General features: G+C 40.4%; 1 protein-coding gene across 1 annotated transcript in view; it reads right to left on the minus strand.

Annotated features, from left to right (window-relative positions):
• The window catches only part of F13A1 (coagulation factor XIII A chain), a 163,674-nt gene that overhangs the window by 125,758 nt on the left and 10,225 nt on the right, over positions 1-27,691 (minus strand). Inside the window, exon 3 of the mRNA XM_045811684.2 lies at positions 23,959-24,147. Coding sequence (XP_045667640.2) covers positions 23,959-24,147 — 189 coding nt within the window. The remainder of the gene's footprint in view (positions 1-23,958; positions 24,148-27,691) is intronic.

The raw sequence follows: 27,691 nt of genomic DNA on the forward strand, positions 1-27,691 counted from the left end.
CCAGCCACAAGTAAGACATCACCCCCATGATCCCTGAGTCGTGACTAAGCTGCAAGCCTTCTTGAGCACGCTGATCTCTAAGGGGTCTGCTCCAAAAATCAGGTCTGGTGTGGTTAGCTGCCATGCAGATTTACTCAATGAAGCTAGTTTTCTGGAAATTCCCTTAACCACATGTATGTGTTGCCTCGTTTGAGAGAAGACAGAATATTTTTAGTTTTTAAAATCTCTATGATTTAGGTGAAGTTGGTTATAGAACATAACACTACACCATAGATTTGTTCATATCGCTTATCCAATTTCTAAGGAACAGGAATAGTAGAAGTCAGAGAATTTGGATTTGAATTCCAGGTTGTCCACTTGGGAAAGCCAACTACTGTTTGTGCTTATCTAATGTGCCTGTTGACCACCTGGTTTTCTCAGACCCAGGGTCCATACCTCTGAGAACCCTCATCCTGGTTCTACGGAATACCCTATGCCCTTTGCCGTCTAGCTTCCACGTAGGTTTGACCCATGAGAGGGTTTGGAGGCAGATGGGGGACACGCCAGAGTCTGTCTCCTGCTCTCTCTCTGCTTCTGGAGATGCTGAATCTCCTCTAAGGCTCTCAACTCCCACTGGGAACTGGACAGTCCCTGCCATGGCTCCAGCTCTCAGGGATTACTTCTGGGTTCTCGTGAAACCTCCTCCTCCACCATGTGCCTTCAGCTCCAGGTGTGGTAGCAATTTTCTGCTGTGACTAATTCCTGAGTTGCCTCACTGTGGCTTCTTAGTGCACTTCTCAGCAGTGCAACCAATATCTTTGACTACACTTCCATTGCTTATCCAACCTAGAGAAGTTGTACCCTCTGGACCCTGACCCTGCAGTGTCAGCCAGTACTAATACTCTGTATCAGCTCTAACAGTTATATTCATGTAAGATCTGGGGAAACTGGGGCTCAGAGAACTTAAGTAATTAGGTACCAACTGCAGAACAATGATTGGAACCCAGGTCTGTTTGGTCTAGCACTCATGTCTGGGAAAGCCAATCAGCCTCTCAGTCTGTTTTCCACCTGTAAATTGACCTTATAAAGGAAGAGGTTTAAATAATAATGTGTGTGAAGGGCATGGCATGAGCTGAACATATCATTATAATTCTCATTATTATATGGTGTCTGATGGTCACAACGGCAAATAAAACTCATTAAATCTATTTTATTTTTATTTCTGAGCATGACCACATGGGTAGTGAAGAAGGTGGTTGCTGATGTGATATGGTTCAGAGATTTATTCAGCAGGCATTTACCAAGCACCATTTAAATGCTAGGCACTGCTCTAGGTACTGACAATACAGTGACGTCAACACAGATAGGTTTGTGGAGCATACAATTTAGTGGGGATAAACAGACAATAAACAAATAAATATATACATATCAATGGAAGTTAATGCCATGAAAAAGTAAATAAAGCAGCTTAAGGGGACAGAGAATAATGAGGTGGGGGTGCTGATTTGGAGAGAGCGACTAGGTAGGACTCCCTGGTAAGGTGACATTTGTGCAGAGATGTAAAAGAAGATTAAGAAATGAGCCATGCAAACATCGGTAGAAGAGCATTGCAGTAAGTGCAAAGGTCCTGAGGAAGGTGATACCTAGTATGCTTGAGGAAGCTGCTGTGTTTGGAGCAGAGGGAACATTGGAGAGAGCTGTAGGAGGTGGGGTAAGAGAGAGTCAGGAGATCAAGTAGGGCTTTGTAGGCTGTTGTCAGGACTCTGGAATTTATTCTGACTGAGAAAAGAAATCACTAGAAAAGACACATCGTCTGCCTTAAGTTATTCTTAAAAATCACATTGGCTGCTGTGTGAAGACTATAAGAGAAAAATCAAGATGACTAGGAGGAACTCTTGATGTCCCAAAATATTCCCACTTTGCTTTTTGATAATAGAAATCCTTCCAATGGAGGATGAATTAGAGATAATGCTAAAATGTTTATATCCCTGGGAAGTTTGCTTAAATTCATTACTCTGTGATATGAAACCCGATTACCATAACTTTCCTAAAAGCTGGTTTCACAGCTGGAAGACAAGTGGACATCAAACACAGGGAAACTTGCTCATGGAAGATGGTACAAAAAATGTGGCCATTTGAAATACAAAGTTTGTCTATGTCATAATTGTTTCTAGAGCAATTTCTAGTTCTTCCTTAGCATGAATTTAAAGGAAGCTCTGTTGTTTTACCAAGTCACTGAAGTTCAAATCCTCCAGATTCCAGCAATGTTAAGGAGAGAGCTAGGATGTTGACGTAACAATGACTAGTTTATTGTATTTTGATGGATTTCATGATTATAAACCAAACTGCATGTCAGTTTTTTGTTGCCTTTCACTCCAACTGTTAGCAACACTTTCAATGGACAAAGGATGATTCCACCTTTCTTGTGGTTCTGCCACCCTCAAGCTGGGCTCTGAAACCCAAGGCAGATTAGGAGACGGCAGGAAAACACACTTTGGACTGAAAGTGGGCATCACTGCCTGGAGGCATGACAGCTAGCAGCTTTGGTGCCTACCTCCTTCATGTTCTCAATGAGCCTCAGGAAGCATGACATAAGAAATTCCCTCTTACAATAACTTAATTTCCCCAGCAAATGGTAATTGTATGGAGCCAAAGCTCCATTTGTTTGAGTTGTATCCATCATGTAAGCAGACTGAGGCTTGTGGGTCTTATGAGAAAGACTCATTTAGTTAAAATAATAACAACTGGCTTAAAAAGCAGTGTCATTAGCCAACAAGAATAGGATCAAAAGTTTAGCTGAATATCTTCCAAGCAAAGCAGACCTCTGATGAAATTGTCACTGAAACATCCAATTCTTGCTAATAATTTAATGGCAACGCTGATGGGAATAAGGATAAATCATTGGTAATCTAACAAAAATATTTGTCTGTCTTTGGAATGGAAACATATGAATACAATTCATAACAGCAACTATTAAATGAGTTTGTATTGCCAGGAGTTAAACCAATTGCTGATAGAGCAAAAATTAGCATAGAAATACTCTAGGCAATGAGAGGCAGTCCATTTGGTATTAGTCTGCAGGTGGATATCAACAATACATACTCAATAAAGATTTATTTAAACAGATATTTATAAATTGCTGACTATGAGCAAAGTAATATCACTTCACCTGGAAGTGACAAAGGTAATATATGAGATGTATATGATATGCTTCCTCCATTCAGTAAGTTTATAATCAAACATCAACTTTACATTGTAATTCATGTCAGAAATCTAACGCCACATGAGAGTAACAGATCTCTCTGTTCAATGGTGGTCAATGGTGGAATCAGGAATGACTTTATTAAAGACATAACAAAAAACAGAACTTGAGGAGTGGGCAAAAAGAATGAGATGCATGTTGCATTTTATTAGCTTATATGTGCATTTAAGTGTGGATGGCTGTTCACTTGCTTACTATAGATATTCATATTGCATCATGAGCTATCAGTGCTTACATATAAACGCATCACAATGTCATGACAATGACATAATCGACTACATAAGTGACCACGGAGAAGACCCTGTGTACATCCAAGGATGTAAAGGAACCATATCCCAGGTTGGACCAGTGGAGCCCTGCCTAGAGATGCCTGTGGAAGAAGGTGATTATTCTTCTTCACATCTCCCCAAGGCTCAAGATATTCCAATCTTCTCTCATGTCCTCTGCAAACTTGTTGCCCACTGATTTGCCTAAAATTTTTAAAATAAAGGTAACTTTCATGTATCTCTTTATTTGTGGACTAAAGGTGTACAAGTTGGCCTTCCATGAATGACACCCAACTCCCGTCCTTTGGAAAATGGCACAATGAGGAAATTTTGTTGAAAAAATCTGTCACTACTCTTGAACTCCAAAGTTTAACCCCAAAATGAGGGCCGATGCTCTGAAGTTTCACACTACTGAGTGGCCAAAGAATCTTCACTTTGGGACTTCCTCTGGGCTTGCCTCCTCACCAGCTCTTGGTGACCAAACACCTCCATGCTATACCCAATAAAAAGAGCCATTTGGCTACTCATTCTAAAGGAACTGGTCTCAGCTAACAGTAAATAGCAAGAGTCTAATACATCCACTTTTGCTAAAATTTTAATATCTGGTAAGACTAATACTTCCTTTCACCTCCAAATCCACTCTTTATGGAAATAATTCCCTAACATTTTAAATGAATAAATTGTCATAGCTGAATTCCATTCATGGCACACAATTTGGAGAGAGGGATGGGTTCCTGTCTTCACCTCCCGTTTCGTAGATGCTGTATCCTTCTAAGACCTTTCCAGACACCAGGCCTGACCTGATCCCTCCCTGAGGGAAGAGACTAGGTATAAGAAACTTGGTTAAAGTATCATTACACCTTGATTGGTCATTATCATTATACCTAATGTCAAAATAATACATTTGTATTATTTTAAGCCACTAAGATTATAATCATTTGTTACAGCAGCAATAGAAATCTAACACAAACACAAAACACACAGTTGTCATGTTGTGAAGATTCGTAAAGTGTCGGTTTATGAGTGATATTATTATCTGTCCTGTACCATACTCACTCAAGTCTCTTTGGGTATAAATTAGAAAAAACCTCAAGGATGAGAAATGCTATGAAGGTCATGGATCAGGGGTCAGGAGTCATCATAGATACAACATGGAAGCAAAAACAATAAGTGCGATAAACCTAGATTAGATTGGGAAATACTGACAGGAGGTAAAATAGCAGTAAGCATATAGGACTCAGATCATGATTTCTAAATATTACTTTCTATTAAAAGGAAGCAGGGCTCCTCAGATAAATGGTTGCTTTCAGGGCTGGAGCAGGGAAAATACAAGAATGAGCATGAAACAACTTGTTGTGCCAGAAAACAAGGAAGGAAGGATACTAAAGCCAGTTGGAGAAGCTTCCAACTGGCAAAATCTAGGATGATTTGAACATCAAAATAATTAATGATAGTAACAGATTTAGGTAACCCATTTAATTAAAAGAGGAAATCATGAATTCATGCAGACATCAATCAATCATTCTATCAGTAAAAATTTTGATGATGAATAGAAAAACTTTCATAGTCTCAAGGTACTTTCTTTTAAAGTACTTATTAACTACAAAGTGAACAAAGAAGAACTCTGCAGTAAGGAACCCTGACAGACACCACTGTGTTGGGTTCTGAGATGTGCTGCCCAGAGTTGCTGGGAGTGATGCCAGAAAATGGTCCTTGGTGATGGGGCGCCTGGGTGGCGCAGTCGTTAAGTGTCTGCCTTCGGCTCAGGGCATGATCCTGGAGTTCTGGGTTCCAGCCCCACATCAGGCTTCTCTGCTAGGAGCCTGCTTCGTCCTCTCCCACTCCCCCTGCTTGTGTTCCCTCTCTCACTGGCTGTCTCTCTCTCTGTCAAATAAATAAAATAAAATCTTAAAAAGAAAAGAAAAAAGAAAATTGTCCTTGGTGGGTCAGGTGTCTTAGGAAATTGCCTGAGCTGAAGAAAACTGCCTCTGAAGACCTATTTCGGCTCCATAACTCCCCATGAGATGAGCCACGGCCTTTGTTAGGACTGCTCACAGCTCATCCTCTCCCTCTGCCCAAGTATTCTCAGGAACACTCTGTATTCAACTTCTTTCATACTAATTTCAAAGTCCACTTCCTGTGGAACCCAACTGCTATACATGGAATGCTGGTATCCCCATCAACTCTTCGGTTGAAATCTAACCCCCGATTAGAGGGGGACCCTGGGGAGGTGACTAGTCCATGAAGATGGAGCCTTCATGAATGGGAATAGTGCCCCTATGAAAGAGATCCTGGAGAGCTCCCTTACCCTTTCCACCATGTCAGGACACAGTGAGAAGACAGCTGTCTATGCACCAGGAAGTAGGTTCTCAACGAACACTAAATCTGTTGGCACCTTGATTTTGGACTTTTCAGCCCTCCAGCATTGCGAGAAATAAATGTATATTGTTTATAAGTCACCCAGTCTATGGCATTCTGTAGAGGAGCCTGAACAGACTAAAACACCAACCTATGACACTGCTTTCATCAAGTGATCAAAGTTAATATCATCAGTAACGGGATCTGTAAAAAATATGTGCAACCAGATAAGATTCACTGAGAAGAACACAAACCACCTTTGTGTATTACACCAAGGATACATAACCAGATTGCAGTCATGAGGAAACATTAGACACATCCAAATTGAGAGGCATTCTACAAAATTAACTGCCTTTGTATGTTTCATAGGTGCCAAGTAATGAAAGTCAAGGAAAGACCAAGAAAGTGTTTCGAATTGAAAAAACATGACAACAAAATGCAACATGTGATTTTGCACTGGGCCCTCTTGCTATAAGGGACATTACTGGGACAATTGGTGACACTCAAATAGGCTCTAAAGATTAGATGATCATAAGTTCACAATGTTAATTTCCCGATTTTGACGGTTATATAAGAGAATGTCTTTGCTCATGGGACATCAGATTGACAGCTCTCTAACGGTTCTGAAAAAAAAGCGTTTTGTACTATTCTTGTAAATTTTCTGTACAGTGTGGTTTGTTCCAAAATAAAAAAAAAGCCAAACAAACTTTTGTGGGGCACCTGGGCAGCTCATTTTGTTAAGCGTCTGACTTCTTGATCTCAGTCATGGAATTGAGCCCCAGCTCAGCGCGGAGTCTGCATCTCCCTCTCCCTCGGCCCCTTCCCCTGCTCGTGCACATGTTCTCTCTCTCTCTCTCTCAAATAAATAAAGTCTTAAAAAAAAAAAAAACTTTTGCAACAACAGAACAACATGTGTACCCACAGTTTGTACAATTATCCATGTTCTTCCTTTTTTTTTTTTTTTAAATACCATCAATGATGTAGGCCTTCCAGTCTCCTAAGGAGACGTGTGGAGCGCTCTCTCTTTGGAACACCAATATCAAGTCTCCGAAAGTATGTACTGAAGGGCTACCCTCCTGGTTGCCCTGCACTAGGCAATAGTCTATCTTTATCAACAGGCAAAATACAACCTTTCTTTTTTTTTTTTTTTTAAAGATTTTATTTATTTATTTGACAGAGATAGAGACAGCCAGCGAGAGAGGGAACACAAGCAGGGGGAGTGGGGGAGGAAGAAGCAGGCTCATAGCGGAGGAGCCTGATGTGGGGCTCGATCCCATAATGCCGGGATCACGCCCTGAGCTGAAGGCAGACGCTTAACCTCTGTGCCATCCAGGCGCCCCAAAATACAGCCTTTCTCCTCAAGAAGCATCAGCTCTAGGAGAATGCACAACTCAGTGATGAGGAGCAAAATGTCAATGAAGGGCTCAGCCTGTTGCATAATAATGCAAACAGAGTCCAAGTCTGAAGAAATCAATATGGGGGTGGTTACTTAGTAAATCAATGAAATAAGGATGGTGGAGCACCCAGAAGGCCAGGTTTACAGTGTCATGTAAATCTGGGGGAAATGAAGCAGAGAGAAAAAAAAAAAAAAAAAGAGACTTCTTTCTAACTTCTGAAGATGATTACCTTATAGTTGTGCCCTAAATAATCAGGACTGTGATTTTTTTTTTCTTGAAATTTTATCTCGGTGGTTATAAACACAAGTGCTGTCTTTATGAATCATCTTTATTTTTAAAATTTGGCTAACACTCCACTCAAGTGTCTTTGACATGTTTAAAGCAATTTGTTTCACAAATATGAAAGTTAGAAAAAAATGAAATGACGGAAATGAAGTGTAATGGAGACAGTGTGTCATTTTCTATCACTTAGAAATATGTTGCACAAATAAAAAAGTTGTTTGATGGAATATGCCAAACTAGCTGTCTCCACTACTTCATGTCCATCATTTTAGTCATAGAAACTTTGTTTTTGTCTCTTTCTGTGGAATTAATTGCCTCAAATACTAAGGGTTCTTGTCTACCCTGCGCACTGACTTTCTGGTGAACTTACGGCATATATGTCAACTCAACTTTGAGATGCTGGACTTCAAACATGGCTTCTTTCTTTGGGAGCCAGTTAGGAGATGGAGAGGGAAAGACATATTGCCTTTGTATTTTCCCAGTCAAGGAAACAGGACTTGAAATAGCATTCATTCTTATAAGTCCAAATGGAAAGCATAACACCTTTAATGGAAGAGCTGATAGCATTGTGCTGACAGCTGCTTTCCAAAACAATTTTCTGCACGTGTGTTTCTCTCTGGACCAATACCATAGCACACACTTCATTAGCCCCTGGACGGCAAGAAGGAGTAGGCCCCAAGGATTCTCATTTGCAACAACAGAACAACATGTGTGTCTGTCTCAGCTGGCTGGGGCTGCTGTAACAAAATGGCGTAGACTAGCTGGCTTAAACAATAGACATTCATTTCTCACTGTTCTGGAAGCTGGAAAGTCCAAGATCAAGGCACAGGCAGATTTGGTTCCTGGTGAGAACCCTCCTCTTACTTTGCAGATGGCATCTGTGTCTTTACATAGTGGTGGGGAGATATAGTTCTGATCTCTCCTCTTCTTCTTAAAAGGGTACAGATCCCATCATGGGGCCCCACCCTCATGACCTCATCTAATCCTAATTATCTCCCAAAGGCCCCAGCTACAAAGACCACCCCATTGGGGGTTAGGGTTTCAATATAGGAATTTGGTGAATGGATGGGGGAACACAAACATTCAGCCTATAGTAATGTCTCACCTCTCTTCTCTATCTCCTCTCCCTTACCAACCCCCTTTGGACTGTCCTGCCAGGACTACACCTTAACCAAGTTCCTCATACCTAGTCTCTTCTCTGAAGGAGGAATCAGTAGAATTCAGATTCTGAATATTGGGTGGTCCTAGCATTTGTCACCTGATGCTGGACCTGGGATCTGGAAAGATCATGGAAGGGTACAGGGTCCACTGAATGGCAAGCAAAGACAGGAATCCATCCCCATCTCCAAACTGTGTGCAATGAATGGAATTCAACCATGGCAATTTTTTCACTTAAAATCATAGGAAATTATTTCCATGAAGAATAAATACAGAGGTGAAAGGAAATATGATTAGTCTTAATGGATATTTGAATTTTATCAAGAATGGATTAATTAAATCTTGTCATTAGCTATTAGCTGGGACCGGTTCCTTCAGAATCAGTTGCCAAAAACTGATTTCGTGGGGTGCAGTGTGGCAATTTTTGATGACCATGTGCTGCCAGGGAAGGCAGGTGCAAAGGAAGTGCCAGCATAGAGGCTTCTGAGCTGCCCAATGGGCAGTGCAAAATTGTTGATACATTTGCAAGACTACTGTCTCAGTTTCCTCACATGCAAAAGGTAGATTATAATTGCAACTACCTCTTATAACTAGATCACATGCACAGAGAATGATCACAGACCTGACCTGGGATTCCACACTGGTTGAACCACACTCATAGACTTGAACATGTTTATTCCCCTATTTATTCCAAATTTCCATTAATGCTGTTCCTGTCCAGTCTTAGTACTCTCCCAGGTGATCTGATTAAACGTCCAGAGAATTCAAGGTTGCCATCGCCACCCAGAACCCTGAGGGATTATAGAGGACTGTAGCAATACCTTGTACAGCTCCAAAAGAGGTCTGGAGAGAGGTTTAGCTCTCATCTCCTGGGGTGCAAAAGTGGTTGCCTTCCCCCTCAGCTCCCTGGGTAGCTTGGGTCTCTTTGCTCCTACAGTGAGGAAGTGCAAAGGAGCCCACACTATGCCTCAGATGGCTCGCTGGGGCCTGCTCCCAGCGCTGTGCCTGTTTGCCCATCTCCTGTTGCTGGATCTCCTTTCCTTTGCTCTGCCTCATCTTGAATGGATGTCTCTGCTTGACCTCACCTATGCTGGAGGAACTCACCATCCCAAGTCTGCACTTCCAAAGCCAGGTCAACAGGGCACCACACACAAACCGGTGCTCTTGGCTCGTCATGTCTTCCCTATCTGAAATGGTTTTTCTGGGCCCTGTTTGGACACTTATTCCAATTTTTTAACATCACGAGATTGTTCTCTTTTCCTCTCTACATCCCTTTAGTTTTCTAGTAGCTTCCTCTTGCCTCAGCTCTGATTTGGCAATCATATATCCAAGATTTGCCAAGGACAGCCCCAGATTACGCCTATTTTCTTAGCATCTCATTTATTTAGTCGCTCCTTCCCTCTCAAAAGTATCCTGGCTTGGAGGATCATTATAGGGCCACCCTAGCTGTGTTCCACTGAGCTCTATCAGGCCCTGGGTTGACCTTGTGCAAGAATGTGTTTGAACACTTTATTGGTCATGGGTAGTTTCCAGACCTATAAGATAGTTGGGCAAAGCGATGGCTATGATACTTTCCAGTGCCCAAGTATTTATGATTCTGTGATTCTATGAAAAGCACCAAGCTTTGGACTACTTCACCTTTAGCAATGAGCAGACACACAGAGTAAAACATTAGAGAGACATGCTTTTCAGAGCAGTCGATCCTGACTGTGTGGTGGGCAGTACTCCTGGGCTCTTCTCCTCCTCCTTCAGCTACTTGCTTCTGCCTTGAATACCAGCTCAGCCCTCCGTCTCTTTCATTCCACACACTTTCAACTTATGGTACCCTATTCTCCGGCATCTCTTCATACCTGATTCCTGATGCTTTTCATCTTTTTCCTCAATATTTATTGTTGGAATATCTTGTTTCCTCAGGACATTGCTCTCTGCAGAGTGTCAGCTAGTTACTCTGCAGAGCCAATTTGTGCAAATTTACAAATGGGTCAGTTGGACAGTATTATCTGTCCTGACAAAGCATTTTCAGTTTTCTAGGGAAGCTTCAGATATTATGCATTAATTTGAAGGAGTAACTACAATGGAGGAATTCAACATGCTGTTGCTGGAATGCCTTTCATGGCTCATCATATAGGTAGCTGCCTCTCTACCTGACTATAGATCTGTCAGGTGGGAGTCATATGTTGGTGAACATAATGCATGAATTAATGAATGAGATTGAAAATCTATTTTTACTATAATCCATTTTATTATCATTCTACACATTCCTCCCTGGAAACCTTGATTTTTAAAGTATATTTGGTTTCCCAGTTCAAAGTGTGAGAAATCAGTCATCTCTAGGCTATCAGGAAAACATGGATTACAGATATCACTCTCTCCTCCCCCTACAGGCAAATTGGGTGAGTAAAGTAAAGGGACGTGAATATCATTCAAGTCTCTCTTGAGCCTTCATGTGCACAGAGACCTACACCATTTATTGAGCCCCTTTTAAAATGCTCCTGAAAGCTAATGGTGACTTAATTGCATTCGACCATGTTAATGAGATTCTGATCTTTGACAGAAGATAGTTTTTCAGGGCTCGTGTTTTAATCTGACATGATGAAGTGGATTGCTTAGGGGCGATAATGATTCTGCTGTGTGGAGAATCCAGATGCCCCAGCTCACCTCTACAAACCCTGGGGAAGACCCAGCAGAAGGGCTCTGAATTCTAGTTAGTGCAAACATTCACTAAGCAAATAATAACTGGAGGCTGACTCCATAAAGTGAGCACATCTCTAATGGCTTGTCAGGATGGGTCTCCAGACCACAGCAAGCTTCACGAAACTCCAGGAGCGTCAAGAACCAGTGGTACCCAAGCTAAATATAGCCATGAGATCTGATTCAGTTCAGGATTCCTTTTCTCATTAGAAATATGTGTACATCAGCAGAAAATACATGCTTAGGTTTCCAATAATACCTTCCTCCCAGCCTGGAGGGTACACACTTCCTGTTCCTCTTGTGATACTCCCAATTCCTCAAAATCCATCTCAAGACTTAGTTGCCTTGTCCCAAGACTTCATCCTTCACCTCTAGCCTATGTCCCTCCTATCTGCCCGCCTCTGTCACACATTTCTGGTAAAGAATTGTGTCAGTTCAGCGCTTGATTTTATACCACCTGGTTGTGTTTATTGTGGAATTCTCATCCCAACCGTAGTAAGCTCTTTAAGGACAGGGATGGTGTCTTAAAACCCCCATGGCATCTCACACAGTGCCGGACACAGTGGAGGTTTCTGCATCAGAAATTCACTGCACTAGTCATGACATGAGATATTATAAAGACACTTAAACAGAAATGGAAAGGAAATAGGGAGATGAAAGAAGCCGCATCAAGACCCCCTGATGAGCCTCCAACAGTGCAGCCGACCAACCTCTAGGTGGTTATGCTACACTTGAGCCAGAGTTAGGCAAGTGCATTCAGAGCATCCAACCTGACCTCCTGAAGGCTGAAGAAAACCCTATGAACCCCCACACAAATTGCTATACTCACCTCCTGAGGATAACTCTTATTACTCCCTTACTCCCCTAATGGGTAAATACAAAAACATCTACCCACAGGACTATGTGTAGGTGTATACAAGAGAAAGAACAAGAGTGAGAGCAAAAGAAAAACAGAGAGAGACAGAGATGAAAGAGAAATGACAGAAAGGATAGAAAGCATCAGAAGGGCTGAGATATTGAGAAAAAATAAAAGGTGAAAACGATAGCAAAGGAGAGGTGCAGCTATTTATAGCTTGCCTGTGGTCATCTAACACCTGTCTGGCTCTGGCTGCTGTTATAGTAATGCTTTATGAAGGTTATACTGCCTTAAGGAATACTGTAAGGATTTAGCTTTCCTATGTAGTTGCAATATTCAAAATAAGCCTGGTAATTGGGTCATCTTATTAGCAAGCAACTATCACTAAGGAGTTCCAAGAGCTTTCTAGTCAGTCCCTCGTCGGTCCATGTAACACACTCACAGAGTAATGAGAGGGCATGGATTATGAATAATTAGTCCATTTTTATCCATTCTTCAGTGGGTTTTCATTCCACTTGGACACTGTCTCTCTTTTCACAGATTGGAGACTTAAGAGCAAGGTGTTAACAGTGGACACATTCATTTTCATTAAATGTTTTGCCCCTCCTTTTTTAACTTCACACACTGCAAGAATGTCTTAGAATTTATGTGGAAAAGCCAGGTAATGCCCATGCTGAATAATCCCTGAGTTCAGACCATAGGTTTCTAGTCATGTACAGTTTCAATTATGTGGGTGCTAATTAGTCAAGGTTATGAATTCCCACAGGTGAAAGAGGTCAATGTAAGACACAGCATGAAGACAGAAAGAGAGGGCAGTGAGGGCAATGGCAAATTAGGAGAATAAAAAAGAGGGAGAAAGGGGAGGAGAAAGTCAGGCATCTATGTAGGATTCTCATTCTAACCTCCACAGTGTCTTATGAATGTGCCACACAGCATACTTAATGTTACAAAACACACTGGCTTCACTTAGAAACTCGGCTCTGCAGGATGGGATGTGGGTCACAAGGCAGGGCCAAGAGGACTCCCCGCAGGTCTCTCACACTAGAATATGGATGTTGATTTCTACTACTTTGAGACTAAACAGCTTCTGTCACTTCAGCTAGAACTGTAGGCAAATAATTCCCGGCAGAACTTGGCCTGTGGGTTGTCAGGGTTCCTATTTGATTAATTAAGCTGTCAGCATGGATGTTGCAAACATTGGATATTTTTGTTTGGAGGTTCAATGGTCATTATCTTTGTTTTGCTAGCAGGAGAGAAAAGAGAGAGCCATGGCTTCCTAGTTGCCTTTTTGACAGCACGTTCTTACTTAGTAATAGTTCTTCATTGGAGAACCTCACTCAGTGCCACTGGTCCCGACTACAAAGTCTTTGAGGGTTCACCTTGCCATCTTCTCTCTCACTGCCCTCTCTTCAGGCCCAGGGTGGAGGTGGGGCATCACCAGGGAAATAGACAATAGTGGGGAAATTGATCCCATAAAAAGTTGGAGTCATTCATATCTACACTCAGGCTAAGCCAGTGCCTCAGCCAGTCTCCATTTACAGGTAGACAATCAAGGAGCTTAGAGGAGAATAAATGGATTAATCTTCCAAAAAGTGTAACGAGGATTAATTTTACTATTTGATTACAATCTTTGTACTGTGTCTGCCTTCTTTAAAAGATTATTTATTTATTTATTAGAGAGAGAGAGAAAGAGAGTGGGGGGGGGCAGAGGGAGAGGGAGAGAGAGAATCTAAAGCAGACTCCAAGCCTAGGGTGGAGCCTGACATGGGGTTGGATCTCACGACCCTGAGGTCATGACCTGAGCCGAAATCAAGAGTTGGATGCTTAACTGACTGAGCCACTCAGGCACCCTGTGTCTGCCTTCCTTTGTAGGTCCAAAGTGGACAGACCACGCTGCTAAGATTCTGATCATCTAAGAGGAAGTTGGGGACAGGGGACTTCCCTTTCCCTGCACAATCCTGGGTCAATCACTCAACCTCTATGCACTCTGGTTTTCAGATTTTCAATGAAGCTTATTCCTACCCTCCCTGCTTCCCAGTGTTGTTGTGAGAATAAGAAGGCAAGAAGGCGCTTTCTTATACATCATCTCCTTTAATCCGTAAATAGCTGCTAGAAGTAAATATTTTCAGGTGAGGAAATGTAACTCAGGGATCTGTGATTCTATTGGTGCTCTGAGTGGTGGAATGAGGACTCTCACTGGGTCTGCCGGACTCCAAACCCTCCCCATCCACTGCGTTGCTTCCTGGATCCTTTATCAGAGGAGCTGTCATCCCTGAAATGTCTACACGCATGGCAAAGTGTCAGTCACCGTGGCATAAGACTTTTCCTCAGACTATACTGCATTACTTTACTATAAGTGAGTCTTATTTGACCATGGGGAAAAAAAAACCAACAAAAAACAAACCACAATTTCACTACTTCTTGTTGTAAAGGTAAATTTTTTTAAAAAGGGGAAAAATCATACAGAATGATGTATTGCACATTTACCCTGTCATCTATTAGTAAGATTCCTTTCCCTCCCCAACTCTCTTACTGATGTCCCTGACAAGAATCTCAGCCCTCCAATTTATCTTCCATGCTCTGCCACAGTAATCTAAAAAGAAAACACTTAGAGCTTTTTAATATACTCCTTTTAAAAACTCTTCCAGTAGACGCTCCTGGCTGTTTATAGAATAAGACATAAACTTTGAATCAGGGTGTATGAAGCCATCAATATGTTTCCAAGTTTTTTTTCTCCACTGAAATTCACATTCTTTTCTATGACATATATTTTTCCCATTCCATTGGGTCAACTCCTACTTGTTTTCTTTGAGATCCAGCTCTTCCTGGGGGACTCTTCCAACTAGTCGTACAGTCGATCTCTCTCCCCAATATGTTTCCAAGCACTCCACCCAAGAGATTGGCATTCAGCTTAACTTCTAGTGTGCAGGCTGTCTCTTCCAGACTCTTTGAGAGCAGAGGATGAACATATATTAATACTCTAATCCCAATATAGTGCTCTGCCCATGAAAGGTGTTCGGTAAGAGTCTAATAAACACATTCAAAAAAGGAAAGTAAATCGACTTTATGATAATAGAAGCCAAACAAAAATCTGGCAAATAAATACATAAATGTAAAAAAAAAATAATCCTTTATGAAGAGAAAAGTTACTGAGTATAAGTGCCAAATTTATAGTTATTTTAGTGTTGGCACAAAATCTAAAGTATCAAAAAAGAAAAAAACCCCACATAATATACTAAGTTACCATAACACAGAGACTACAGTATTCTGCAGAATTAAAGTAATTTGTAACAGTAATTCAGCATCTCCTAGAGTGAGTTGTGTATTTTACTAAAGAATACAATGAAAATAAAAATATGGTAGAGTAATGTTTGTAGTAAAACAATTTTGAGAAGCATTAGGCTAAAGTTGATTCACTTTTTGACACTGTGCATCCTCAGAGCCTTTAATATACTAAGGTGTGTTGAGATTCTCCAAGAAAAGACACAAAAAACAGCATGACCTAAATGCATTTGACCATGGAATTTTTTTTAAGGAGTCTTTCACATGACACGTGTTCATAGAGAACACACTCTGGGAAACACTGTCCTAGTTTCTTAGATGCCATTATTTGTCACTTCACAGAGGCTTAAAAATGAACACACTTATCGTTGATGCAGAAACACACAGAAGGAAAAATTTGAAATGACATCCCATATAAATGCTGCTTCAAAATGATGGAATGGGTAGCCTAGTTTTATTAAAACACAGCATGAAATAGTGGAGAGAGCATAGGCTAAGAAATGTTTTTCTACATCTTACAAGCTGCACAATTTGCGGCAAGAAAGATCTCGGCAGACAAATTGCGCTCTGTCCATGAAAATCACGGGTGGTGATTTTATCTGGACATTCTGAACCAAAAATCTATAGGGGAACAGAAATCTTAAAGGGTCTGGGCTATGCTCTCAGATATAAGAAATGTTTCTTTGCCCTCCTCAGCTCGTGCCACACCTGCTACGTCTTTGAGAAACTTGAGGTCATCAGGCAGGCATGACCTCTCTCTCTACCTAACACATTCACATTCTCTCTTACCTTCTTCCCAGCACCCTCAGAGGACAGGGATTCTTCTCCCTAGACAATCTCTCATCCATGCCTCTTCACTTCCTCCAGGATTCTGCCTCAGCCACCCAATATTTCTCCTGCATCTTCAGGATTCTTCGTCTACTGGCTCCATCCCTCATGCCTCCATACACGTTAAAGTACCTTCAATTCTAAAAAAAACACCCAAACCAAAACACCACCCTTTCTAACCTACGTTCTTCCCACGTTACTATCCAAATTGTCTTTTCTTCTGTTCCAAAAAGATTAGTCCACATTTACTATGTTCACTTTTCATATCTCATTTACCTTCAAACCATTAAAATTTGGTTTCTCCCTGAGTAACCAGTGTCCCCATAACTCCTGAGTCCAGTGGGAAGTCTTACATCACTGCATCTCTTTGTTGTAGTTGAGAAAGCTGGTCACCCTTTCTACTTTAAACACCCAACTCGTTTGGACTTAGTGTCACTGCACTCCCTGATTTCCCTTCTGTGTAACCGACCATGTGCTCTTTGTCTCCTCCAGGGGCTCCAGCTCCTGGACTGATTCCTTAAAAGTTGCTTGCTCTCAGGATTTGAGCCTCAGTCTGCTTCTTACCTGATTTACTTTGTCTGAATGATTACTTTGCCTGTCTATGATGTATGAACTCCAAGCTGATTCCCTAAACTTCAGAGGTTGTCTACTGGACATGTTTATCTGGAAGTCCCTCAAGTACTTCAAACTCAGAAGGCACAAACGAAATCACACGTATGCCTCCACTATTTCACTGGCGGAAGTAGTGTGCACTGTGATTAGGAATGTCCGGTTCAAATTGGAGCCCCAGCACTCTCCAGATGTGACTTCAGGCAAGTCACTTATACCCCTCCAATTTGCATCTCATCTGAAAAATGGAGATGACCATAGTCCCATTCCCAGAGGGGTGGGCAAAGAATTAAACGGGAAGTACCCAGAAGCTCCGCACAGTAATCAGTGCTGGTGAGATAGTGGGAGCCACTAGCATCATTATCATTTCCCACACTCATCTCCCCCCCCCATTTCCCTGCATTCTTTATCTCATTTGGAGTTGCCAGCCTCTATCATCATAGGTATACAACCCAGCAATCTCGAAGCTACCTGACTCTCCTCCCCTCTACCTTCACAGACTATGAATCACAAGTCCTGTGGATTTTGCCATCCAAATGTTCCTCAAATCCCACCCGTCTTCTCCATTGATACAAGAGCTGCCCTCGTCCAGGCTCTAACTCTCTCCAATCTTGAACCTCCAACTGAGAATTGTTAATGTCACTTTCATCCTTAAAACACATCAGAGTCTGACACCCCAGCTGGCTTTTGAGAAATGCTATTCAAGAAATGAGTGAAATAGAAATATTGAAGTGTTGAGGATAATTCAATGTTTTATGTGGTTAAGAATGCAGAATATGTGCAACTGATATCACCCTGTAAATGGCTGGACTCAGGTTGAACGACCTCAGTGTGCCATCAGTAAGGGCTGCCCTTTCAGGCTCACAGGATGGCCAAGCTGGAAGGGATTTCTAGCACACAGCACTGGGTGTCTACCAACATCTGCTCTTAATGCTCCCTCCTCCCCTCCTCTGAAAAGACTGGAAAGATGAAATAATTTCATAGTTTCTCTTATAGATAAGGGTGGCAAGTGAGACGTGAATAGTTTGCTGGGAGCTTCCAGAAACGCTTTTGTTGTCCTGATGGGAGGAGCAGGCTTTGCTGATGCCATCCCTCCCCTTTGCTTTCTGCTATAACCAGAAATGTGAAGCCTGGAGCCATGGGAGCCACGGCAAGACTGAGGAAAAGGCAAGAGAAGCTGCGAGGTGCTGTCCTGCACACCTTGGGTTCCTGAGATTGGGCCCAGGGAGCAAGGAAGTTGCTCATGAACCCTGTCATTTTCTTGGAGGGATCACCGGGTAAGGCTGTGTTGAGGGGGATGGCTGGTAAGGAATCCAGCTCAGAAGTCTCTCCTCAGAATGACTTTCCCTCAACAGAGTTTCAGGTAAGTAGGGGGCCCACGTCAAAGCAGAACAAAGTAACACCACAAACTTCCTGTTTTCACAGCCGCAGCTCCAGGTCAGCAAAACCTATAACGAACACTGCTCCAAATTCCTTCCGTGATTTGTCATGGCTTTAAGCGCAGAGGTACAAAGACAGAAAAGGCCCCACAGAGCACCAGGCACATTTTTCAGCCACACCCACCTACTCAAATTCATGAACAGAGATGTCTGTGCTCTGCCAGCAACTAATGAACGCAGCTATCAAAGCATGGGGACAATCTGTAGCTCATGCGTGGGAAGTCATGGCCGAGGAAATGCACTCATTCCCCTGTTCACCTTCTCTACTGGGAGGACCCAGCAAACAAAGGATAAATCTGGGACCATCTGAGAGTCTATTTACTAAATGTTTAAAAAGAAAGAAAGAAAGAAAAAAACTTGATTTAAAGGCAGGATACCTTGTAAATAAATGCTTTGGTTCTGAAGATAGTAATAAAGGTAACTGCAGTGTTTAGCACATCCCGTCTCATCTGACATGAAGTCACAGGGAAAGAGAAAGGAACAATAACAGAGAACCGAATGCAAACTGCAAACAAGAAGTGTAAAGTGACTTTTTCCCTGTGTTTTAATATGATGATAGCTTGCTCCATGCAATAGTTATATTCTTTAAATTAGTGCGTAAATTGATATTTGTTGATAAATCTATAAACACTTCAAAAGAAATATTTGAAGAGATTCTTTATGTGTTCTTTAGTTTTTACAAAGCATTCTCTTTCCCGTGTTTTAAATCACTCCTACTTTCTAGGTTTGCTGAAATTGAGGTGCACCTGCATGTCTGTATAAGACTTTGTGCTTCATTTCATTTCCATTGCACATTTGATACTCTTGTCTCTTCTCATTATAACAATTACTTTTAAAATCCAATTTTCATGGCTTTAGTCAATCCTATTGAAACACATATTGCATTTTTTCATTTTTTTTTCTTTTCCTTTTTTTATTTTATTTATTTATTTATTTATTTATTTATTTATTTATTTATTTATTTATTTATTTTTGAGTAGACTCCATGCTGGGCAGGGAGCCCAAGGTGGGGCTTGAACTCAAGACCCTGAGATCAAGACCTGAGCTGAGATCAAGAATCAGAATTAACTGACTGAGCCACCCGTTGCATTTTAAGAGAAAAATCTCTGAGCCCCATGAGTGTCCCATGTGTTCTTCTTCTTCGGCCCTGGTCCTACCACCATCATGAAACCTCAGGCAGTCAAGGCACCCCCTGAATGACATAGATGCACAAAGGACACCAAGTGGGATCAATCCTCTATCATTGGTCTTTTAAAGCCCTTTACAAATGTGTTTGATTTCTCATACACTAAAGAGTAGAATGTGGAATTTTGGTTTTTTTTTTTTTCTTTCCTAGTTTCTGCGGGAAATTTGGAAATACAAAATCCTCAAATGTAATAACACCTATTACAGGCTACACATATTGGAATACAGCTTAACTCTAAAAGTACACATCGTGGGCTCTGAGAAGGATTTAGAATACGTGTTGGTTTTTAAAATATACAGATTTTTATCTCAGAGGTAAATTTGCTATGTTTCCCCTCTCCCACCTTTTTACTGGAGGAACAAAGGTAATACAATGCCTTTTGTGGAAAAGAAGGGAGGACTTCACATGCTCTCTGTGGTGATGCTGTGTTCATGGCCCTGACCTTACCGCTCAGGACAAGGCATCCTGCCCCAGGGGCTCACAGCTCTCACTGGGGACCCGATCTGACACTCATCTTGTCCTCTTCCCTAAGACTTCCATTCTTATAACTGTTTTCTGAGTGGTCTGTGGGAAAGAGCCTCAGACCTCAGTCAAGTCCACTTCAGGGACAAATCTTTCCTCCCTCTTCACCACCCTAAATATTTGACTATAAAGGAGATAAAAAAGTTCCTGTGTAGGGGCGCCTGGGTGGCACAGCAGTTAAGCGTCTGCCTTCGGCTCAGGGCGTGATCCTGGCATTCCGGGATCAAGTCCCACATCCGGCTCCTCTGCTGGGAGCCTGCCTCTTCCTCTCCCACTCCCCCTGCTTGTGTTCCCTCTCTCGCTGGCTGTCTCTATCTCTGTCGAATAAATAAATAAAATCTTTAAAAAAAAAAAAAGTTCCTGTGTAGTTGCAGCAAAACCAGGGACAGAGCCTCAAACACGTATTTGTTGACACACAGGTAGTGATCATTGCACTACAAAGGTGCGAAGGGCAGTTTAATCAAATCTAGTCCAAACAAGTGTGCGTGTATACACACACACACACACACACACCCCACACACATATACACCCAAAAGTGATAAATGAACTTAGGGAAAAAACAAAAGTAAATGTTGATCAGATTTTAAAGTACTCTGAAAAATATTGGCTGTGGGTTCCTTTCTCACCTGAAGTACTCATTATTAAAAAATATCAATAATAATAGTCTGCTCCCTAATATGTAATGAAATCATGGTTATTACATTTCGCCTAACACACAGGAATGGTAGTTTAGTGTTTCTCATCCCACAATTCGGATGGCAAACAGTTCTGTGCAGAACCCCACATTGTCCTGATGCTGTTTATTCTCTCAGTGATCTCTTTCCTCCTCTCCCATTTCCACTCTGGCTTCAACCGATTTTCCCACACTTATGTACAAATTTGTAAATGAAAGGGAATGCACACCATATACCTGAAGTAGTTAGGGGTCAGACATTTTTTTCTAAGGAACTGTTGTTTATTTTTAGCTCTGATGTTATTACTTTTAATTTCTCATGTATAAATATATATATATATACACACATATATATATCCCCACAGAGATCAATAATTTCACCTAGATGCCTACATATAATCATATCATCATGCTTGCTTTTTGTCTCTTCTCGTTGCTAGCTTCCCCTTTCCTTTTGCTTCTCCCTCCCTCATTCTGGCTACTCTCCCACAGAGGAATGCGTGTCATCCCCTATGTTTGCTCTTCTACGCTTTTCTCCACTCACAATATTCTACAGACCTAGGCACAGATACAGTTGCACCATGTAGAGAAGATCATATGTACTCCTCCACTTTTTGTTTCCTCACCACTACTGCACTTGAAATCATCCTGAATAGGTCTAATTCATTCTTTTCTTAAAGTAACCATCCATAATGTGACTATATCACAATATAGTCCACCATTCCACTCCTGAGGGGTGTTTATTTTTATGTCACGATAAACAATGCTGCAGTAAATAATACCCATCTTTATAAACTAGACTTTAAATATCTTTGGCGTAGATTTCCGAGAATGGAGTTACTGGGTCAAAGGCATATGTCTTTTTAATATTAACAGATACTGCCAAACTGGTTTCTAAAAAGGTTATGAAATTGTACACTTATACTGGCAACATATGTCTTTCCCAACATACGTGCCAGCAACAGATATTACAGTTTTTTTTTTTTAACTTTTGTCTGTTGGATAGAAATGACTTTGCTTGGCTTTCCCAGTCTGCTAGTGAATTTGGGCATGTTTTCATAAGGTTACAATTTATTTGGATTTTCTTTATTGTGAATTGTCTCCTCATATACTTGGTCTATTTTTCTATTGCTTGTCTTCAGATTGTCAGTTTGTAAGAGTTTTTTTTCCTACGTTAACCTTTATTTCTGATGTATGTCCTGAATATTTTTCCAGCTCTGTCTTTTATCCATTGACCTCATATGTGATATTTTGTCATATACTTGTATTTTGGTCATTTGATCATATATATGGTCATCTGTAGTATTTTGGCATATATAAACTAAATACATATACATGTAAAATAATATATATATAATTATACATGTACAGATAAATATATGTTAAATACAAGAATATGTTAAATGCACATACTTACATGTAACATACATATACTAAAGTACCAAGATGTAAACTACTAGTTACGTCAACATCATTTAATTTATTAAAACAACAAACAAAAAACCAAAAGCCCACAGATTTTTCTAACTCCATGAAACCAATAACTGTATTAAGTAATCTACATACTGACATCAATTTCTGGATTCTCTATTTTTCACAAAACACTTCTTACAGTATGTTCTGATAGATGCTTCTGATAGAAAATGTTCTATTATTTATTTTCTTTGTATTATTTTCTTGATTATTGCCAAGTGATTACTCTTACAAATGAACTCTGTTATTTTATTCAAGACAAAAAAAAATCCTCCATTGGGATTCCAATTGGAAATGCATTATATTTACATACTAATTTTGGGAGACTTTAAAAAATTAAGATATCATATCCAAAAACATACTTGCCTTTTCAAAGTTTTTTTCAAGTCTTTTATTAAGATTTAGTAGCTGCTTTATCCGTGTTATGCATCTTGTTTTTTAGAATTTATTTTTACATTTCATAGTTTTAGTAAGTTTTATATCTGGAATATTTTTTTTCTAATTTCTATTTCTAGGTTTTCAATGCTAAAGAGAAAGACTATTGACTTTATTTATCTTCTAAATAGCCATCTTACAAAGTTTTATTAATACCGTGCTTTTGTCCTTGAATCTGTTGGGTTTTCTATATATATAATCATAGCATTAGCAAAATATAGGATTTTATTTTCTCAGTATTTATGAGATATTTGCCTTAAATTGTTCATTTGCTAAAATCTTTGAAGCAATGTCTAAAAGAAAGTAATGGTGATAGTAGCCATCTCTGTCTAATTTCTCATTATAGTTAAATTAACTTTTTGTCACTTAGGATATCAAAAGTTGTTGGTTTGGGTAAATAATTTTTACTGTAATTGAGATTTCTTTTTTGATTTATTTAAAGTCTTTAAAAAAAACAGTTGCTGAATTTCGTCATGCTCCTTTCATTGACTATTGATTTGATTGCCTGATTTTTTCTTTTCCTTTATTTATATATAGGATTATATAGATAGTTTTTCTGATATTGAGCCACCTTTGCTTTTTTTGTGCATGTGTTTACTTGTTATATTTGTAAATTTCCAGGGAAATATTTGCTAAAATGTGTTAAATGATAATGACTATAATTTAAAGGGTTCCAGGATCAAATTAATTTGGGAAACACCCAACCCAACAGAGTTAAATGTAATTCCCAGAACTGTTAAGTTAATGTGTACTATCAACCTACAAAAGGAGATTAGAGTACAAAGTGTTTAGTGAACTGTACCTGACTATTATCATCATGAGCCATCCCACAGAAGTAGATTAGAGCAGAACGAAGTTTGGGAAATGCTTGTATGGAGATTGTATACTAAGAATTGAAAATAGTTTTAGCACATAATACCAATGAAATCATGAAAGTAGAATTGATAAATTAAAAGCCACACGATAGGATGGGGAAAAATAATTAACTAACATTTTGTACCAATTATACTCACTTTTATTATGCAAGATTTTTACCTGGCTAGGCCCAAATTATTGATGTTTGGCATTATACAGACCCATCTTAGAGCATAGGGTTGTCCCGGGGCTGGATGTAGCCCCACCTCCAGCCAATTGTCAAAGTATAATTCTAGGAAATAAACAATTGCACCTGTATCCCTCTCTACTATGCCACCCATGGTATCATGACTATCATGACATGATGACACAGGCAATCATGACATGGCTTGCGCATGGCACTCACCAATGACGTATTCCACTCTGAAGAGATCCCTTCTGGGGTCATATGGGCGATTGAAGTCAATCTGGATGAAGAAAGACTGTCCTCTTCGTATAATCAACTTGTTGTTTTCATACTTGTCAGTGTGGTGGTCCATTTTATTGGTGTCCCATCTCTCCTTGAACAGGTGAACATTTGTGACATGAAGGTAGTCTACACATAAAGAAAATGATTGAGGGACACCACTGAGTAATTTTGATACAACCTCAAACTCAAAAAACAAGATTGTTTTTTCTGATTCTTTAGGTATTGAGGTAAGGTCTGTTGGATAAAACTCTCTACAGGGGGCTGATATATTTAAGAGTCATTCTCTTGTAACATTTTGCCTTCAAAGAGGATTTTAAAGGCTTCCCCCCCCGCCTCTGATCTCACTTCATACCACAGGGCACTCACTTGGGATAGACAGAGCAGTGCTGATGATGCCGCCCTATAGGTCTAGGTACGGAGAAACTAGCACCAGCGTTCAAGTCTTCACATTCCCAGGCTCATGCTGGCTTTCATCATGACTACCACCTCACTATGTCACTAATTAGGAATAAGCAGGGAATAGCCACTTCAATTTTCTTATCTTTAAAAAGGGAGGAGTTAAATCTGACAAAGCCTCAAGAGGATGTTTCAAGGTCCAAAGTTGACCTTTAATCCAAAATTCTCCTCTTACTTCGGGGAGGGTCAAATACCCCTCCTTCTATAATTCTAAAAGTAGATCTGGTCCCTCAAAGTAGGAAAGAAAAGAACAGGTGTGGAGACAGAACACTGACATTTCATTGAGGTAGATACAACTGCTTCCACTTTGAACATGCAGAAAGAAGCTTCACATTCCCACCAATCTGGACGTCAAACCCTGGTCTGATGCAAAAATCTATAGGTTTTTGGAATTGGTAGGGCAAATGTTAGTTATACATTTATTTGAGACATGACAGTACTGGATAAAGGTTAGATTCCCTTTCTCCCATCCCTCTGCAAATGATCGCTGAATATAGAGGTAACTCTACCCATCTACACTGTAGTTTGCAAGACCTAGTCTAGAGATAGATTGCTATATGCACACTTGGAGTTGTAAAGGGGAATTAAGGAGAGAGGCTGGTGGGGGTACACTAACCTTCTGCCTACCCTGACCCAGTGTGCTGCATGGTTTGCCCTCAGAGCTGTGAATACTAAGTGTACGCAGAGCACAGCTGCTGAGCCTGTACCCACACTGCAGCATCACCCTGAAAGACTCCAGTGCCCTCCTTTGTGTTTACACAGGAATCCTGGGCAGGACCCTCTGTCCCCTCTGGTCTCATTTTTTTTCATAGGCAAAACCAAGAAGTTGACTCATTAAGATACTCTCTAGTACTAAAGACCAGGAGTTCCTGAAACACTCTTGATTAATTCAAAGTCCAGGTAATCCTGAGTTTGAATCTCAGATCTCTTAATTACATCGGTAAAGTACGTTGCCTCACAGAAGCTGAGTTTTCTCACCTTTCAAATGAGGAGAATAATACTTTGAGAATTTCTACAAAAATTCAATTATGTAACAAGACAACGGCTCTGGCATGATGCCTGGCACATAGTGGGGCCATAGGCTTACTTATGGCTAGCTTAACTATAAACTCTGATGGAGCCATGGCGTATTTTACATGATGTGGTGGACTATTCTGACTGCAACATTACAGCACACAGAAAGTGCAAGATACAGTTTTATTTTTACCCCATTGCAGAACCCTGAACATGGTCCCCTAAAGGGCACTTTCCTTCCATTATGCTGTGGGCAGAAGACGTTTAATTCTCTAGACCTCTCTCTTCCAAGCTGCCTTTCCCCTAAGTTCTCTGGCCTTATTAAGCTCACAACCCCTAATGTGAAGCCAGCTTCACAAAGAGCTGGAGACTCATAAATATCTTAGTTGAAAAGGACCTTAGTGATCAACTCATCTGGTTCCCTTTGAGCGGTGTGCCTTTCAAAAATGTTTTTGTTTTGTTTAAATGTTTAAAAACAGAATCCTCATAAGTGGTTTTAATCAGGTCTCCTTTCATCGGCACCAGTGGAAGGAATGCACTGATATTATAGCCTCACAGAATCTATAAGGGCAAAGGCACTTTCTAGACCATGTGGTAGACCTGCTATGTACTGCATGAAACATCTTGAAAGTCCAAATGCTTAAGCTTTTTGTCTTCATCTGAACAGGAAACCCACTATCTCACAAGGCAAACAGTCCATTTTTAAACAATTTTAATTATTTGAAAAGCCGTCTTAAGATGAACTGACATCTGCTTCCTTGTAATTTTTCTAACCATGGACCCTGGTTCTGATTTCTGGGTAACTATAGACTACATTCTATTCATTTCATCTGGTACTCCTTAGGTATATAAAGGCTTCTATTCCTTTGACTAAAACATTCTCCATTTCCTCAACTGTTCTTTTCCAGAAATTTAACCGTCTACTCTTTTCTGGAATATATTTCATTTTATAAATTTCTCTCTTGTTGCATTTTTCCTAGAATTAAGTACATTATTCTAGCTATGGTTTTTCCAATGAAAAACAGAGACTGCTACATCTTTCAAAACAAATAGTATATTTCTATTATTTCAGTCAAAGATATCATCAGTATTTTGAACAGATTTACCTTATTATTGATTTAAATTAAACATCCGTTAAAGCAAAACCTTTAAAGATACATTCTGGTGTCATTCCTACCAGTAATGCATAATGATTCAATCAAGACCCCTAGAAGCCAGCCATATCTATGTAAAGCCCAATTTTAAGGCTTTACATGTATTCATATTAATTTTCATCTTATTGAGTTTGGTTAATTTGTTCCAAGCTCTTAATATAATTTTAGACCCTAAGCATATATTCAGTATATTTAATATTCTCCCCAACTTCTTGTCCTCCAGGAATTTTATGTATGTCATTTTATGTTGCCTTTCAAGATGTGAATATAAATGTTGATTAGGTCACTGCCTAATAAATACAAGCTAGATAAATACACAATGGTAGATACTAAAATGTGAACAGGTAGTTATGACATAGCACCATAAATATTCTGATAAAGCAGTATAGGGTATCGGGTGGAGGACGGTAGCTGGGAGGTATAGGGAGCCTATAACTCAGATCGGGGGAGTGGAATTAAGGAAGCTTTTTGGAGGAAGTGAGGTATATAAACAATGGTCAGAAAGATGAACAGGTTATCCAGCTAGAAAAAGGGGTGGGGAAGGATGTTTCAGGGAGAGGGGAGTGAAGACTGAGGCAAGAGAGTGTGTGGTTTACTTAAGAAATTGAAAGATGACTGGTTGGTTGGAGTGTAGTAGTGGGACCAAAAAGGAGTAGGCGGGAGCTGCTCCTGAAAGCCCTGTAGACCATATTAGGGAATTTGGACTTTAACTGCATTGGGGATCCTGTGAAAAATGTGAAATAGCAAACTGACATGTCTATATGTATGTGTGTGTGCGTGTGTGTGTGTGTGCGCGTGTGTATGTATATATATGTATGTATATAAATTTCAACTGCTTCTGGGAACAGAGTAAGAAAGGAATAGATGGTGGCAGCACCGGAGGTGGGAAGGTCAGCTAGGAGGCTGCTACAACATTCCGGGTGAAGGATGGGGTGAGTCCAGTCTGCCTGCCGGTAATGAATGCACTGGTCCTGGAGCACTGCCAGGATTTGTCTCATGTCATCCCACCTCTGCTCCCATGATAATGTGAGCCTGAAAACGAGTAT

Source organism: Ursus americanus, chromosome 32 (assembly GCF_024610735.1).
Source record: "Ursus americanus isolate L20-20 chromosome 32, mUrsAme1.1.p, whole genome shotgun sequence".
In the NCBI taxonomy this organism is placed as follows: Eukaryota; Metazoa; Chordata; class Mammalia; order Carnivora; family Ursidae; genus Ursus; species Ursus americanus.